This window comes from Strix aluco, chromosome 14 (assembly GCF_031877795.1).
Source record: "Strix aluco isolate bStrAlu1 chromosome 14, bStrAlu1.hap1, whole genome shotgun sequence".
Classification (NCBI taxonomy): domain Eukaryota; kingdom Metazoa; phylum Chordata; class Aves; order Strigiformes; family Strigidae; genus Strix; species Strix aluco.
In genome coordinates, this window is record NC_133944.1 from 20,867,807 (window position 1) to 20,883,172 (window position 15,366).

A 15,366-nucleotide genomic window follows, 5' to 3' on the forward strand; every position below is an offset into this window, starting at 1 on the left:
GCGGGGCCGCCGGGAGCGGCCGCGGGGCCTTGTGGGCCTGCGCGTGGCGTCGCCATAGCGACGGCGGCCGAGGCGGGGAGCGCGGTCGGCAGCGCCTCAGGGGTCTCCGGTGCCGGCGGGGTCTCGGTCTCGGTCTCTCCGCGCCGTCTCTCGTGGTTTACATCTCCTGCTGCCTGGGAGGTACCGCGGCGAGGCCAGGAGCGGCCGCCGACCCCGTGCGCCGGGGCTCGCGTCCGAACGCCCGGCCCAGCCCAGGCCGGGGCCGGGTCAGGCAAAGGGAGCTGGAGGTTTAACGGGAGATCCAGCACTGCGCTCTAGGGCACGAGTCTGGCCCAGAGAGCTCCCGCGCTACAGCAGCGAAAAGTGCAGGGGGGAAACGTGACAGCATCTGCAGTCCTTGTGAGGAGACTAAAACTCGCCTCAGGAGCCCGCCGGCTTGCAGGGGGGCAGCAGGCTGGCGGTAGGCAAGAGCAGGCTGTGCCTCGAAGGGCACCATCGCTGCGTCCTCAGCTCGACACCTTCAAATGGAAAAAAGTGACTCCCTCTGCTTTGGGAGGCTCTTCGGCCGTGGCCCTCTGCTCTGAGTGAGGTCCACAGTGGGCAGGATTTAAGATAAGCTCTCCCTGCCTTTTGGTATCTTTGCAGTGACTAGCCCCAGGTTGCCAGCTCCAATGCAGGCTTCATAGTTTAATCATACAGGTCTTCTTATCTGTAAGAGGTTCTCCTACTAAAACCTTCAGAAGTTTTGTATGGGAAAGTTGGACTGTAAATCAAATGCTGACTTGGCTGATGTTTGTCTAAATCACATATCTTAAAATGCAGTCACAAATTGAAGACAAAGGCCTTGGAAGGAAGGTTACTGCACAAGAGGTGTCAGGGGAATCTCTGAACGACACCAGAAATGCAGCTAGCCAAACAGAAAAGGAAAGCAATTCTGTCACCACAGGTGAGCTCATCCAGCTGGCTCGCTAGGATTTAGAGAATTTAGAGAACTTCAGTGACCATAAAGCCTAGACATCAAGTCTGTCATTACTCATCTGGATGTAATATGAGTTTATTCTTTCTCTCAGCAAAGTCACTGAAAATCTTGCCATAACTGAGACTTACTCAACTGCTCTCTTCTTGTGCTTGCTTTCTTTCTGTTTAATTTTCTTCTTGCTGAAGAGATACCTTTTCCTGTGTTGCAATCATGCAGCTAGCCTGACCTCCAAATGTTTTAATTACAATCATATTTAAATGAGTTGGTACAATCATCTTGTTTACACTGTCTCTTTTTAAGTATACGGACTACAAGTGCAACTAGAAGGTGCAGAGCAAGAGTCTGAAGAGAAGAGTATTGAAAATGCAATTAATCAAAGGCAGTCTAAAGATGGCTTGAATGAGTATAGCACCAGAGACACCTTCCGAAGAGTGCAAAAGGGTAACTTTGTAGAAGAGCTGGACTAGGAAACAGTGCTTGAGATATGCCATTACTTTAGTCTCTTTACATGCAAAGTTAGGAGTCTTCTTAAACTCAGATTATTGTTAACTAAATGTAATATATAGTAGATGTCTAAGACTGTAAGAATATTGGTGCCAGTACTTTACTGTCACTATATGTTATAATAAGACTAGTGGGAACTACCTGACTTCCAGATCTAAAAAAAAAAAAATGCAGATTTCAACAGTTTATTTTGCTACTACTTATTTTACTGCTTTGCCTTCTAAAAAAGTTTCCTTTCATTAAAGATTTGAGCAAAAATCTTGGTTAGAATACTGCTTTTCTTGAAATTCATATTGAAGTGCTCTTCAATATTTCTCTAAAGTAATTGACAACGTGCCAATTTTCCCTACCCATGCTGTTAAACTGCACTTGTTTTCTTACTTACAAAGATCTTAAAACTCAAGAGAAAGACATGAACTGTATGTCCATAGCAGATCAACAGAACGAACAAAAATCAGATGGTGATCACAAATCGGTAACCAGCTCGTTCAGTCAAAGAACAGAAGAAAAGAGGGGCTGTATAAGGTAATACCTTGTTTGTGGGTGGTTTTATTTAAATCCTGGCATCACTGAAGTCAATGGGAGTTTTGCTATTCTATATGTTAATCTTAATTCATGAGAAAATTTTGAAGATTAACTTGAGAATAATCAATAAGTCAGGAATTGGTGATATTTCCAGCATCTGTACAGCTTTTTTTTTTTTATGGCCGCTTTAGCAAACTACATTCTAACTACACGATGTACTCTATTTAATGGTTCTGAAGAAAATTGTGCAAACTCTTGTGGGAGTAATTTGTTAGTAGATTTGACCAGTTCTCAGCATCAATTCAGACAATGCATTGCATTAATTCATCACAATGTAAATATTACAGTTGTGAAGATAATTTTTAGCAGAGAAAATCCAGAGTTACCTCAGATGGTTAACAATAAGATACAACTCCTTTGTAAGGTCTGGCTCTGATTTTGGTCCAGACTAAACCAAAATACACTGTGATGGCTGTTCATTAATAGTCGTGAAATGGGATTATTCTCATGTTAGCTCTGATTAAGCACATTGCAAGCAAATAATAAAATTAAAACCCCTATTTGGTACTATTTAATAACATTGTTGAAAGTCTGGTCACATGGGCTAGTTATGCAGTGATATATAAGGAACAGTGAACATTTACCCTCCGTTCCTATACCTGCTTACATGTTGGTGAAACTTCCCAAAGTTTATGTTGCTGCTAACTTTAACATAGCTGTTCTATTAGAGACAGACATGGTCCTTTAAGTCAAGGGAAAGACTCTCACTGAGTTATCAGGAGGTAGGTTGGACTGTACTTACTTAGAAAACTTCATTATCCCAGGCTAATCAGCCTGGCACACTTCAGAATTCAGTTCTTAGGAAGAATGATGGCAGAGACCAATAACTGCACATAAGATAATTAGGGTTTTGAAGGAATGTATTTTATGATTCTATAAATTTCTTGAAGATGGTAATAATTTGATTAAACGCTACTACAAATACCACAGGGAAAAAAAGTGGGATATACTGCAAGTAGCTACCATACAATAATGTACCTGGGCTGACAATACAAGAAAACAGTTTATATTTAAAGATTTTGCTTGAAGTTTATAAATCTTTCATTCCTTCAGTGATTTATGTCAGGCATGTTTGGCTTGCAGGGCAGTTACAGGCTGACAGTCATATTTTATATTGCCTCAGGAACTCAGCTGACTAGTTGACTGTATTACAGTTTTGTTCTTCAGCAATATTGAGATTTTTAGTGCAGTAAGTAAATATATCTAAAAGCAAATTCATTAGGAAGGATTTAACTTTGCTGCCTTTACTCAAGTTTTTTTGTGATTTTGAAAATATCTTCATGTCATGAAAATCTTACTGTTACAGACGTTAGGCCTACAAATACTTATGACCACAAATGCAGAGTTCAATTTGTTAATACAGAATTTACAAGTAGAAAATAATTTTGGATCATTTAACATTGTACTTTTGCAATATTTCTTTAAGTGAGGGATATCTGCTAGAAGTTTTATTCTGACATTTTGTTCTACAGAATCTAATCTTTCTAAGTGGGAAGATAGAGATATTTTCTGCCTTGGAATGTTTTTGCTAGGTGTTTTCCCGATGGGTTCCCAAGTTGCTTGTCTATAATGTTACAAAATTTTTTGTAGCCCTGGAGACCTTGCCTTCAAAACCAGTGTCCTGTCATTCTTTGTAAAGTCCCTGCTAGGGGACTACCAACTCTATGAAACTGTCGATCCAGTGCTGTCTAGCGCAGGGGCCCAGATAATGGTGTAACTCCTCCCATCAGCTGCTCTTCACTGCGATCCATTTCTGGTTTAACAGTTTGCAGGCCACCAGTGTACTTACTCACCACGTTGGGGCTTTGCTGTCCTGCTGACTGCTGTCTGCAACTTTGGTCTCACCAGCCCGAGGGCTTTGTCCCCGCAGCCTCCGCTGTTTCCCACTGTAGCTTTCTGCCCAGTGACTCTTGCCGAGTCCTCTGCCCCTGCACTGTTCAGCTGTAGCCCACAGCTTCCCTGAGTAGCCTTTTCTTGCTTCTTGCTTGCATAAATCCCAAAAGGAGTGGAGCTGAACATTAAGCAATTACAGTTGAACAGGTATTACTCATCTTCTTACTGCGTGTCCTAGCCAATCACAGTTCTATATTAAAATTGTCAAGTGCTGTTTCAGAGTCAGCATTTCATTAAAATGTTAGGTTGATAACTATTGATTTTTCTAGTCTGAGAAAAATGTGGCATATTGGCTATGCCACCAAAGGTCCTGCACCAAAGCAGCAAGGAGTGGAGGAAAGAATTGGAGAGGAAGGAAACAGAGTCTAACATAGAATCATCCTGCTCTTTTCCAAGAAGATGGGCTCTCTAATTCCCTACCCACTTTCCTACATACTCTGTGTTTTTTAGCGGAAGAGCCTAGTAACTCACTTCAAACAGGCAGAAATGGAAAGCCACTCTAAAGAAACTACTGCTTTTTTATTTGGAGTATAGTCTTGTAAAGCTATAACTGTTTCCCTTGCATAAAAGAACTATTAATTGTGTGGCATTGAAATCTGTTAAAAACCCAAAGATTTCAGAATATGCACTGAAATACATTTTTTGTTTTGCTTCTGCTTCCCATAATTATTTTAGAATGACAAAGAAGATTCTGAAAGACATCTGTAAACAGCAGAAATTATATTGGACCCCATACTTAAATGATACACTTTACTTGCATTATAAAGGTAAGATGTGGACATAACTGTTTAGATTTATCTTTCTAAGTAGCATTTTAGCAGAGAATCTATTTTATGGCTCACTGAAGTAGGGTATCTAATAATTCTTTTATATTAGAAACGTAATTTAATTTTATATACTAACAAAATTGTGAAACAAAATGAGTCAATATGAGGGTAGAAAAATTAATTGATTATAGACCAAATCCAATTTTTAGAGTCCTTCAAAAAATCAGTAGGAACCAAGGGACACTTCCCCCCCCCCAAAAAAAAACCCAGTAGCCTCTGAGAAATGTTTTAAAATTCTGGTCTGGGTTGCATTCAGAGGAAAATATATGTATTTCTTCTTAAATGTGTTCATATAAAGAAGCTGTTTTTCAGCTTTGGGGACTTTTTTACTGCCAGATAAAAATGGTCAGGAAGAAAATGAACAGTAAACACTTGCATGTTCTCAAAAACTACTGAAAGAAAAAGAAGTTGTTAGAATGAACATGGATCATCCTCTTGGGATCTTTGAGCAGGTTTTTGCATGATAGTTAGCTGGTTCAGCTTAGCATAAGAATTGTTTTAAATAAATAGGACATGCTAAATCTGCCTTCTACATTTGGCCTTGGTTTTGCTATTTTCTCAAAATGTATTATTTGAGCATCTAAAGGGCTACACAAGATATAGACCAGAATAGGTACCTGTATGTTTTTGCCCTTTATGGGCCTGGTACCGTACCATTAATTCAGTGGAAATAGCGGCAGCAACTTGAGTACAAGTGTTCTCACAGGCTGTTTCAGCAGCACTGGTTTAATGAAATTTACTCTTCTAAGGACTTGTTTTCAGCCAGTGCAATTTCATTTTAAAACATCTTTTTCTGCAGGATTTGATCGCCTGGAGAATCTTGAAGAGTATACTGGATTGAAGTGTTTATGGCTGGAATGCAATGGCTTAACAAAAATTGAGAATTTGGAGGCTCTGACAGAGTTGCGTTGCCTCTACTTGCAACTCAATTTAATTAATAAAATTGAAAACCTTGAACCCTTACAAAAGCTGGATTCCCTCAATATCAGTAACAACTACATTAAGACCATTGAGAATCTCTGTAAGAACTGTTGGTGCAGCATGTTTTAACCTATAATGAGCCCATATTCCTAAGCTTTGACTAAGCTAAGCTATTATTAATGGTGCTAGTTTCAAAGGGATTTTTATTCCTGTTAAAATTTTGCACAGTATCCCATACCAAAGTCCACAAGGCTTCTATTGAAGAGTCAGACCTATGTATTTTGCAATTTAAATAGGTGACAGAACAGAGAAGACATAGTAATTGCTTTCATATGGATACCTAGGACATTTAAGTAGTTTTTCCTCATTTCTTAATACCATCTCAGACCTTAGTGTTGCCAACAGGCTGACAATCCAGTTTTCACCATTTACTTTACAGTTAAGATGTGCTTTGGCAGTTGCAGACACGATTACAAAATCTTTTATGTCTGTTAAAGGATTTATTCCATCTTCAGCAGAAAATAAAAATGAATTCCTCTACATTATCATTTGTGTACGTTGGGAGTAATTTGAAACATAAGTCTTGCCTTTGTGTAACTGACTAGTTTGAAATGTAAATTAAAAACAACCACGGTCCTAAAACCAAACAAACTATTTTTCCCCGGGGGTGAAGAAAGCAGCTTTGGAGGCCTAGCCAAAAAGTGCATATAGCAGAATAACAAATTCAGGAAAAAAGTTCCCAATTCAATATAAACAACTGTTTTGACAATGCAGTTTTCTACTTGCTCCAGAAAACTGCCTGTGAAGCAATGACTCTTACCTTCCTTTCACCGTACTGTTCTTGTCTGACAGCTTGTCTGAAAGTCCTGCAGACTCTGCAGATTGCTCACAATAAGTTACAAACAGTGGAAGACATACAGCACTTGCAAGAATGCCCAAGTATTTCTGTTCTCGACCTTTCTCACAACAATCTAAGTGATCCAAGTGTTATAAATATTCTGGAGGCCATGCCTAATTTGGTAAGCTGAATATAGCTGAGGGTTTGTATCATGTATATGGGTGAATCCCATTAAATGGGACCTGACAAACTACACATTGGAGGGGTAGTTCAGTGCACAATAGGTCGTGGTCTAAAAGAAATGTTATTAAACATTGTTTTTTGTAGATTGTCTATAAGACCCAGGATGTTTTATTTACATCATGTTTTTGAAATGATAAAGCAAATGCATATCCAGATTGGGGTTTTTTGCTACTTAACTTTCAAAATTGTTTCCCTTGTTTCTCTAGCGTGTGCTGAATTTGATGGGAAACCAAGTGATAAAGAAAATTGCTAATTATAGAAAAACACTTACTGTTCGACTAAAACTACTAGCATATCTGGATGACAGACCAGTTTTCCCAAAGGATAGGTAAGAAACAGAGCCATCTTCTTTACACAGCTCAAATAAAGTCCATTTTTTGTCGATATTGTCACAGAAGGAAAGGAAGACTAACTGGTATAATTTATTGAGGGTGGGTGGCTTTGCGTACAAGTGCACTATACTATGGAGTTCTACATCTAACATACCTAGAAGAAAACATGTATTTTTTCACAAGAGAATTAATTCTTGAACAGAATTGTTCTACGCCAAGTCTGTAGACCAGAGGCAAATCCCAATTTCAAGAGAAACTGAACAGGTGTCTGGAAAAGCAGAGCCAAGATCAGCAGTCCTGGCAGATCTCTGGTGGTGGAATCACCAGCATTTGGATATCGTTGTTTCTTTTGTTGCAATTCTGCATACAGGATAAGATATATGTGCATCCCTGTTGTGTAAGAGATTGTCACTGCTATATGCTTTTTTCTTTTGCAGCTATTTTGTGCTGTTGCAAGCTATTTTAAATTTCTCTCTCATTATAAAGATGGGCTTTTAAAGCTGTATTACAGTGAGCTTTTGTGTTTTCATTAGAGCCTGTGCAGAAGCCTGGGCAGTTGGAGGGCTTGAAGCTGAGAAAGCAGAAAGGGAAAAATGGGAAACCCGGGAGAGAAAAAAAATCCAAGACAGCATTGATGCTTTAGCAGCAATCAGGCAAAAAGCAGAGGAAAAGAAAAGACAAAAGTATATGGAAGAAAGAGATGCAAGTGCAAAATGTGAAAATGGAGATGCAACAGACATCCTAGAAGGTTTGTGGTTACTATTTTGGAAGATGTCTGTGTCTGCTTCAATTTGAATGTTTAAAATAAATAAATAGTTCCTAAGTGTTTAGAAGCAGGCTGATGCAATTTTTGGAATATATTTATGAATCTTCTTTTCCCATACTAAATACTTTATTAATCTTAGTGCATCTTAGATTAATCACAATGATTTTAAGCAATCATCACCTTTCTCATTGCTGATGAAACAAAAAACCAAAAAACCACTTTCACAAACTGCTTTCTGTCCCAGTGTTTCAAGCTCTTGTTTCAAGCTCTTCACCAGAGCAACCAGTTGTCCAGCAGGCTTTCATGGGTGGAGGCAGGCAGTTACACCCAAAGAGCAGTATTTCCCCAAAATGCAGAACAGGGCTGGCTTCAATAGGCATGTGGGCTCCAGTAAGATCCAGTGAAAACTGCCTTGCCAGTCCCCATCTAGGCACCTCTCCACTGCTGCGTTCACTACCAGTAAGAGCTTCAGCCTAGAGCCTGCCGCAGTGGTAATACAGGCACTAAGAGGAAGGACTTTAATCATTTGCTTCACTTACTGCCCTTTTTTATGCCACAAATCCTCCTGTCACATTATTCAAGGAGGCTTACGTTTATGACCAGTAATAGGCCCCAACCTAACCTTCCTAGAGAAGTATGCCTGGGTAATAAGGACTGAAGCCAAGTAATAATGCTACAGTGCAGAGGAGTGTTTATCTATGCATCCGATACGTTTTGGGGTTTCACAGGCTCTGAAGTCAACAAGTAAAACTTCTGCAAACAGGTAGATTGCATAAAGGAGAGGATGACTTCAGCATTTGTCACTGATCCATCAAAATTCTCAAGCAAATATTTAAATATCTAATCGCTGTGAGTCCTCTCAAAGTTAACTATAGATACCAGACAGTTATTTGCTATAGTGTTTTCTCTAGGTGAGTTTTTTGCTGGGGAACTCTATTTGCTGGGGAGTTGAGATGGGAAAACCCACAACATTGCTCCAATCTTGGGAGGACTACTGATCCACAAATAGCTGCTCAAACGAAGTAGGAGCTTTTCATGCATATTTTAGGCCAAACTGTTAAGACCATGTAGTAAATTTTGGATATTTAGAATAAGTGATGGTAGATTAACTCAGCAGTTTTAATGAACTTGTTTCTTCTCTAGGAGAACCTGCAAATTCAGATGTCAGTGGTGGAAATTCTACTACATCAGAGCCTTCAAATATATCAGAAGAGGGAGAAACTCAAGAGAAGACTGAAAAATTTAGAAATGAAAGTTTTGATGCTCATGATGAAGTGATAACACTTCTGCCAAATAGGGTCGATAACACAGATTTCACATCTGGAAATATTCCTGCTAGAATTCAAGAGGATGCACAAGAATCAAGTTCTTACAAATGCTCAAACTTCAATCAGAAGGCAGACGGTAATGTATGCAGTGAAGAATCAAACCAAGCTGAGGATGCAGAGACGATGAGCCAAACTCTGTCTTAGTGTAGCACCGCCTCTGCCATGATTCAAACCAGCTGATTCATAGATAAGAACATCCTGATAGATTTCCACAGTGACTAGTTGAAAATCAAGTAGTACTTGATAAAACGTTCTTTAAATACAACAAACAAAAAAAAATTCTGAGGGCTTAACCTGCAACTTCTGCTACAGAAAGGTGGAATTCCCCTTCTTGTGTGTGCCGGGTGTAGCAACCTGCTCCCACAGAAACTGTGTGGCCTGTCTGCCAACAGAAGCTGGATGCCACTGGAGGTGGTTTTGTGCCTTCACACATGGAAGAATGCTTTTGCAGATTTATGAAATACGTTATTGCAAAATGCAAATATTAATTTATACAATATAAGGGAGACCAAGAATATGATGGAAAGACAAAGTACTGGATTCAGCTGTGAATTTTGCAATGGTAGTCAGGTCCCCAGCAGTCTGGTTTTGTAGTACTTGCTGTTGCAATATAGAAAACCTTCTATTCAGTTAGTTCTCTGCAACTGACTTGTTTATTCCTTAGATCTACCAAGAGAGAAGGCAGCTACTGAAAAGGCCATGCTTCCTGAGCTGGATGAATATGCTGAAGTTGAACAGATCAAACTGGAGACACCAGAGAAACTTTATCTTGATGTATGTATTGGATTCAGATTTTGAAAAGTTCAGATTGGGTATTGTCTGCTCCTAAATTAATTCTTATAACGTGTGGCTAATAAAACTATATGGCTATGTTTCTAAGAAAGGTCTACTAGTAAGAAAAGTAAAAGGAAAGAAAGAAAAAACCCCAAAAAGTAAAGTTGTAGGGGTATTTATTCTCTCCAGTGTAGCATGTGTAAAGAATTTACCAGCTCTTCCAAACTTTAATTTGGCCTTAAATCACCACAGACCTTCTATCTGTGATTTCTCTGGAGAAGTTAATGAGTGCTCTCTTTTAAAAAACAGAAATCACAACAAAAAGAATCTAGTGGATCCATGTGTCCTCTTAGGCAAAACTCAAATGAAATACACAGTAAAAATGTGAACTGTTGCAGAAAAAGTATAAGTAAGAAATAGCCACCCACTCATTGTAAATGTTAGCTAGCAATATTCGATATTATAAATTAATTCTCAAAATATACTTTTAGGTATATTTCCAAGAAAAGCAGAATGTGCATTATTCAGGTGTGTAATAAGCGATTGACATTTGTAATACAGTCTTCTATTATCTAGATTTCTATCTGATGATGCAAACATTTAAACATGTTTAACTACATTTAACCATGAGGAGGACATGGAAAATAGACATGGAAAAGACACTGAAAAATACAATCTCACTTTGGAGGAGAACTATTGAATTTGTCCTAAGTATGACACTGCTGCTAAAGTGACGGTGTCAGATTATGACATACTTAGCAATAACAAACTTCTGAGCTATGATTTCCCAGAGCACTCAATATACTCTTTGATCCCTTATACTGCCACTGTTAACTAAATTCTTACTGAAATGTTTTAGAACAGTCTCTTCTATCTTTTCCATGCTCTTAATTTTCCAGGAAAATATTCCGTCCTGTTATCGAAGGGCTCAACTCACTGCTTCAGTAGAGGGCTTACTGCTGCCTCCTCCTGTTTAGCTGTTTTTAATAATAGGTTTAACAAGGATAGTGGAGAGAACTGGAAAAAATTCCAAGTGTATACAATATTATTTTTATAAGCAGATCTTGCAGGGTCTGAAATAAAAACTTTAAATAAATAGTGATACTGTAGGTACCCACAGTGTGAAGATCTCGTAGATTCAATGTTTGTTTTTTCCTTGGTGCTATGTGGCATCATAGCAAGCTCCTTTGCACAAACTTTAACACAGTATAAAAGGAACTCTTCAGCATACGTGCATGGGGGTTTTTCTGACACATAAAAAGTGTGACTAGTCTAATTCTACAGAAGAAAAACCAAACCCAAATCACACACTACTACACATTTCAGTGTTCTCTGCTACTCTGTTCTCCAACTGACATTAGGTAATGGAAAGAGCTTCTCCCAACAACCTCCAATACTTACAGTAGTGCAGATTTTCCAAAGAGACTTAGCACTGACATAGTAGGGGATGGCTGTGAAGATGCCGACGGTGAGAAGCTCTGGAGGAGCACAATCGTCTTCCTTCATTTCCTGGAGTCAGTCAATGGTATCAGTAGTGATATAAGGGAGCAGAGTAGAGGAGGATTTGTAATGCGGTGGTTGTGACATCCCTCTGTCAAGCAGAAACAAGCTCATGTTGCTGCACATGCCTTGGTGGTGATTGAACTACATTCTGTGTACCTAAACCAGGATAACTTTGACTAAGCAATTTTGATTTGATCTGCAGATGCACCCTGCTGATTGGAATAAGTCTAACAGCTATTTCACTTCCCTACTGACATCAAATTCCACCCACTAACTTTAGTCTCAAATCTTAATTTGTACATTTTTAATGCTGTTCTTCTAAAATTGTGTGACTTCAGGATATGCTGCACTAGGTACAACCACATCAGGAAACAGAAATTTCCTTTGTTAATTTTAATTCTGTAATAATCTTCACCACACAAGACAGTACAGATTAGATGTTCCTGATGCTACCATGCCAAGCAACTTGCTACAAAATCATTAAGCTCTAAAAACATCTAAAACCAAAAGGAGATGCTTTTACCAGTATTGACCTACACTAAAAAAATGGCAAAAAGGTATTACTTTCTGCCTTTGATTTTGTATTCCCACCCTCTGTTTTTGCTTTCATGTCAGCAAGCGATAGTTGTCTTAGGTAATATTTTCTAATGGAAAACTGAAAAGATTTGACCTATCTGAGGAAAAATAGTTCTCAGCAAGTTTGCGGTTCTATATCCTTAATTCTGAGGCATTCACAGTAAAACATTGTTTTAGTAGATCTATTTAGGTTAACAGTTTACTGATAAACAGTTTCAGGTAGCCTGCAGATCTTGATTTCGCTCTTACCCGTAAAGATGGGTTGCAGTTGACATTAAGAGTAGTAGAAAATAGCATTCAGTCTGACATTAAGGTTATTGCCTTCCCATCTGCTGTTTCTGGAGACAGATGAATTTCCCTTTTCCCACATGTGCTTAACAGAGAAAACTGTCATCAAGGAGAAGATGACAGTGTGATATTGCTGGCTGTGGCCTCTTACCCTGAAAAGCCTTACTTTGAAGAAGATTCCCCATGAGATAGAGATGTCATATTTTATTGGTTACAGTAGCTCTTCCCACTGATTAATGATCCTGTGATTGTCTTCAGGAGCTGCCTGATTTAGAAGATATAGATGTAAATGAATTTCCCCCAGAAGAGGAAATCTTTGTTCAAAAGGTAAGATTCCTGTTAATTCCAGTGATGAAGTTTCCCTAAACACATTTACAAATGTTTTGCAAAGTGAGGATAATACAAGTTGTGAAATGCTGTTTTGGGAGCTGCAGTCGATTATGCATTTATAAACTAAAATGGATGTTTCAGCAGATCTTCTCTATCCATTTGTAAATCTTTTTTTAACTTGATTTTTTATATTATTGTGTCGCAAATACAGGAGAATGAAAACCTAGGATCAGGTAATGCAACAGTTAAATAAGATTAATTTCTCAGTAGCACGTAGTGTTTTAATGAAGATAACTCTTAAAATATACTTGCCCAGTACTAACATACTGCAAAGGACTGAACAGATAGAAGAAATTGCCTGCCTCTGAATAAAATCAGACTTTTGAACTGAAAACACAAAGATGTTCAAACTCCTCTGCTCCACTGCGGGCTAGTCAGATACCTGGCAGTTCATGCCCACATTAGGATTGTGCTGTGCTCAAACTAATCTGCTAGGAAAAGCCTATAAACAGAAATAGAAGAGAAAAAAGAAAAAGAAAAGAACAAATCTTAAAGCACAGTTTTGGTTGTCGTGCTGATGTTGACTCATACTTGCCTGTCTGGAGACAGAGGCTGATACAGTACATGTTTTCACAAGTCCCTCCCCAAGATAATGCAAACTTTTCCTACAGTCAGTGTAAGGCATGGAATTTATTCGCTCTTTTGGTCACAGACTCATAATAATGTTGCAAAATGTCTTGGCCAACAAAGCCTCCAGTTAAAAGAAGATAAGGGAAGGGAACAAAGAGGAGTATTGAAGGAGCACGTGGTAGCAGCTGTCATGCTTCAAAGGCCTTCAGTTCTTAACTGAAGCCAGATGAAGGTGTTAGTCAGGTCCCTCTGTTTGGAGGTAAAGAAATAGAACTCAGCCCACACATTGCTGAATTGCTGAAATAGGTCTTTTTATGAACCGTTAATAGTTTATGGTCAGTTCATGGCTAATGCCTGAGAAATAGTTAACCCAAGATTCATCCACAAAGAAGCAGATCTTCCATGCATTTTGGGAGAACAGCACATCAAGGCTGATGACTGTTATGTGGATCCAAGAGATATTTACCCATCTTTTAGGTTTTACATCTAGAGTGATACATTTCCAATTACGTTTTCTACCTTTACAGCAGAAATATCACCCAAAGATTGAAATAATTTCTGAAATGACAAATGACAGCAATTCTGCATTGGAGGAAAACGGTAAAAGCGTGTTTGAGAATTCTGTAGAAGTTCCAACGGCAATTTTTTCAAATGTGCATAAGATACATAAAGAGCATGAGAAGGAGCACTTGAGACCCCTTGTTGAAAGCTTCTTTACAGAGCCTGCTAATTCAGAAAGATACATGGAGATCAAAGATAAACAAGCCACCCTCTCAAAACCCTTGATAGAAGAGGTTATCACTGAGCCCAAGGATAATCCACTATTGTTACCAGTCTGCAATCAACCAGATGACCCAAACCCAGGGGAAGAGGATGGTAAGATTACAGTTACCTGCCCTGGTTAAGATTACAGTGACATAGTTAATCCCAGAGAAAAAGATGGGTGGCACATACACACTGAAAGTAAGGATTTGTTCAGCTCTTGTTGAAAAAATTTTCAATCCATTGATAGTTAACAATCACCTCTTCCTTTTATTTATGTGGGAATCCTAATAAATTAGGAATTAAAATGTTATTTTCTCATTTTCTACAGAGGATTTCTTACTGAGTTTTATTTAAATACTTCAAAAAACCTGGGCTCTACATTTATTTTCCAGTATTAAAGACCACCAGTGAGTTTCATTTGCCTTTATGCTTTTAACAGGGAATGGCAGTGATGGAGAAGTACAGTGTCTGTCCGAGGGTGAAGGATGCCCTCACAAAGCCCAAGATGACAAGAACAGGGAGAGTGGATTAGATTAATCACTTTGAAAAAACCAGACCAAATCTGGAACACAGCGCCTGGCTGGCTGCATGTGGTTATTCTCAAAATGCAGAGCTCAGCAGTGGGAGCATTAGTTAAAACTGACGTAACACTTACTGTGATATAAACCCCACCGCCCTCAACAGGAGGAGTTAGAGTTTCAGTCAGTCAGAGGCTGCGGGGCAGAACTCGTGGTTGTGTCAGCGTGAAAAACACTCGTAATCCTGTAACCCGCAGGCAGCAAGTGCCTTGTGCTCCCACTGCCAGAGCAGCTCCGGGCTCTTCAGGGCAGCCGGCAGCACCCACTGCTTTGATAGTGAGGGCACAACTGGTTTAAGGTTAAATTCCACTCTCATGTCATTTTTTTCCTTTGCATCCTTCTAGAAGTTACTTACTTAAACGTTTATATCTTTGGGTTTTATTACATACATAGTTTCAATGCATAATGTAATGTTTCTGTCATTTGAACTAAATAAAGATTCTACTTGTGACCACATCTATTTTAACTTGTATCATCTCCTTCCCAGTATTCATCATACCAGATGGACTTCAATGACAAATGGAGATTGCTGCTTAACATGGTATTTTATGGATCTAATATTCATAGATATTATGATTGTTTATGCAAAACCAGATGTAGAAACAGCATCCATGCATGGAAAAATCTGGTTTTAACTTTTAGGGCAATCTGTGATGAAGCATATACTTATATCATGTTTCATTGTGAGGTGTGTCTCAGTATCTGG

At 38.9% G+C, this 15,366-nt stretch overlaps 1 protein-coding gene across 3 annotated transcripts; it reads left to right on the forward strand.

The window, feature by feature from the left end:
* The first annotated feature begins 2 nt into the window (after positions 1-2).
* On the forward strand, positions 3-15,116 carry DNAAF1 (dynein axonemal assembly factor 1). Of its 3 annotated transcripts, none has more exons than XM_074839554.1 (12): positions 3-946; positions 1,915-2,008; positions 4,637-4,728; positions 5,588-5,809; positions 6,562-6,728; positions 6,997-7,118; positions 7,656-7,870; positions 9,032-9,292; positions 9,881-9,990; positions 12,616-12,684; positions 13,845-14,193; positions 14,522-15,116. In XM_074839554.1, the coding sequence occupies exons 1-12, from the start codon at positions 817-819 to the stop codon at positions 14,617-14,619; spliced, it is 1,929 nt and encodes a 642-aa protein (XP_074695655.1). In that variant the 5' UTR covers positions 3-816; the 3' UTR covers positions 14,620-15,116. The 3 variants fall into 3 exon arrangements, with proteins under 3 accessions (XP_074695655.1, XP_074695656.1, XP_074695657.1); XM_074839555.1 differs by having other exon boundaries at positions 1,918-2,008; XM_074839556.1 differs by lacking the exon at positions 3-946 and adding an exon at positions 1,287-1,420 and having other exon boundaries at positions 1,873-2,008; positions 13,845-14,217.
* The last annotated feature ends 250 nt before the right edge of the window (positions 15,117-15,366 follow it).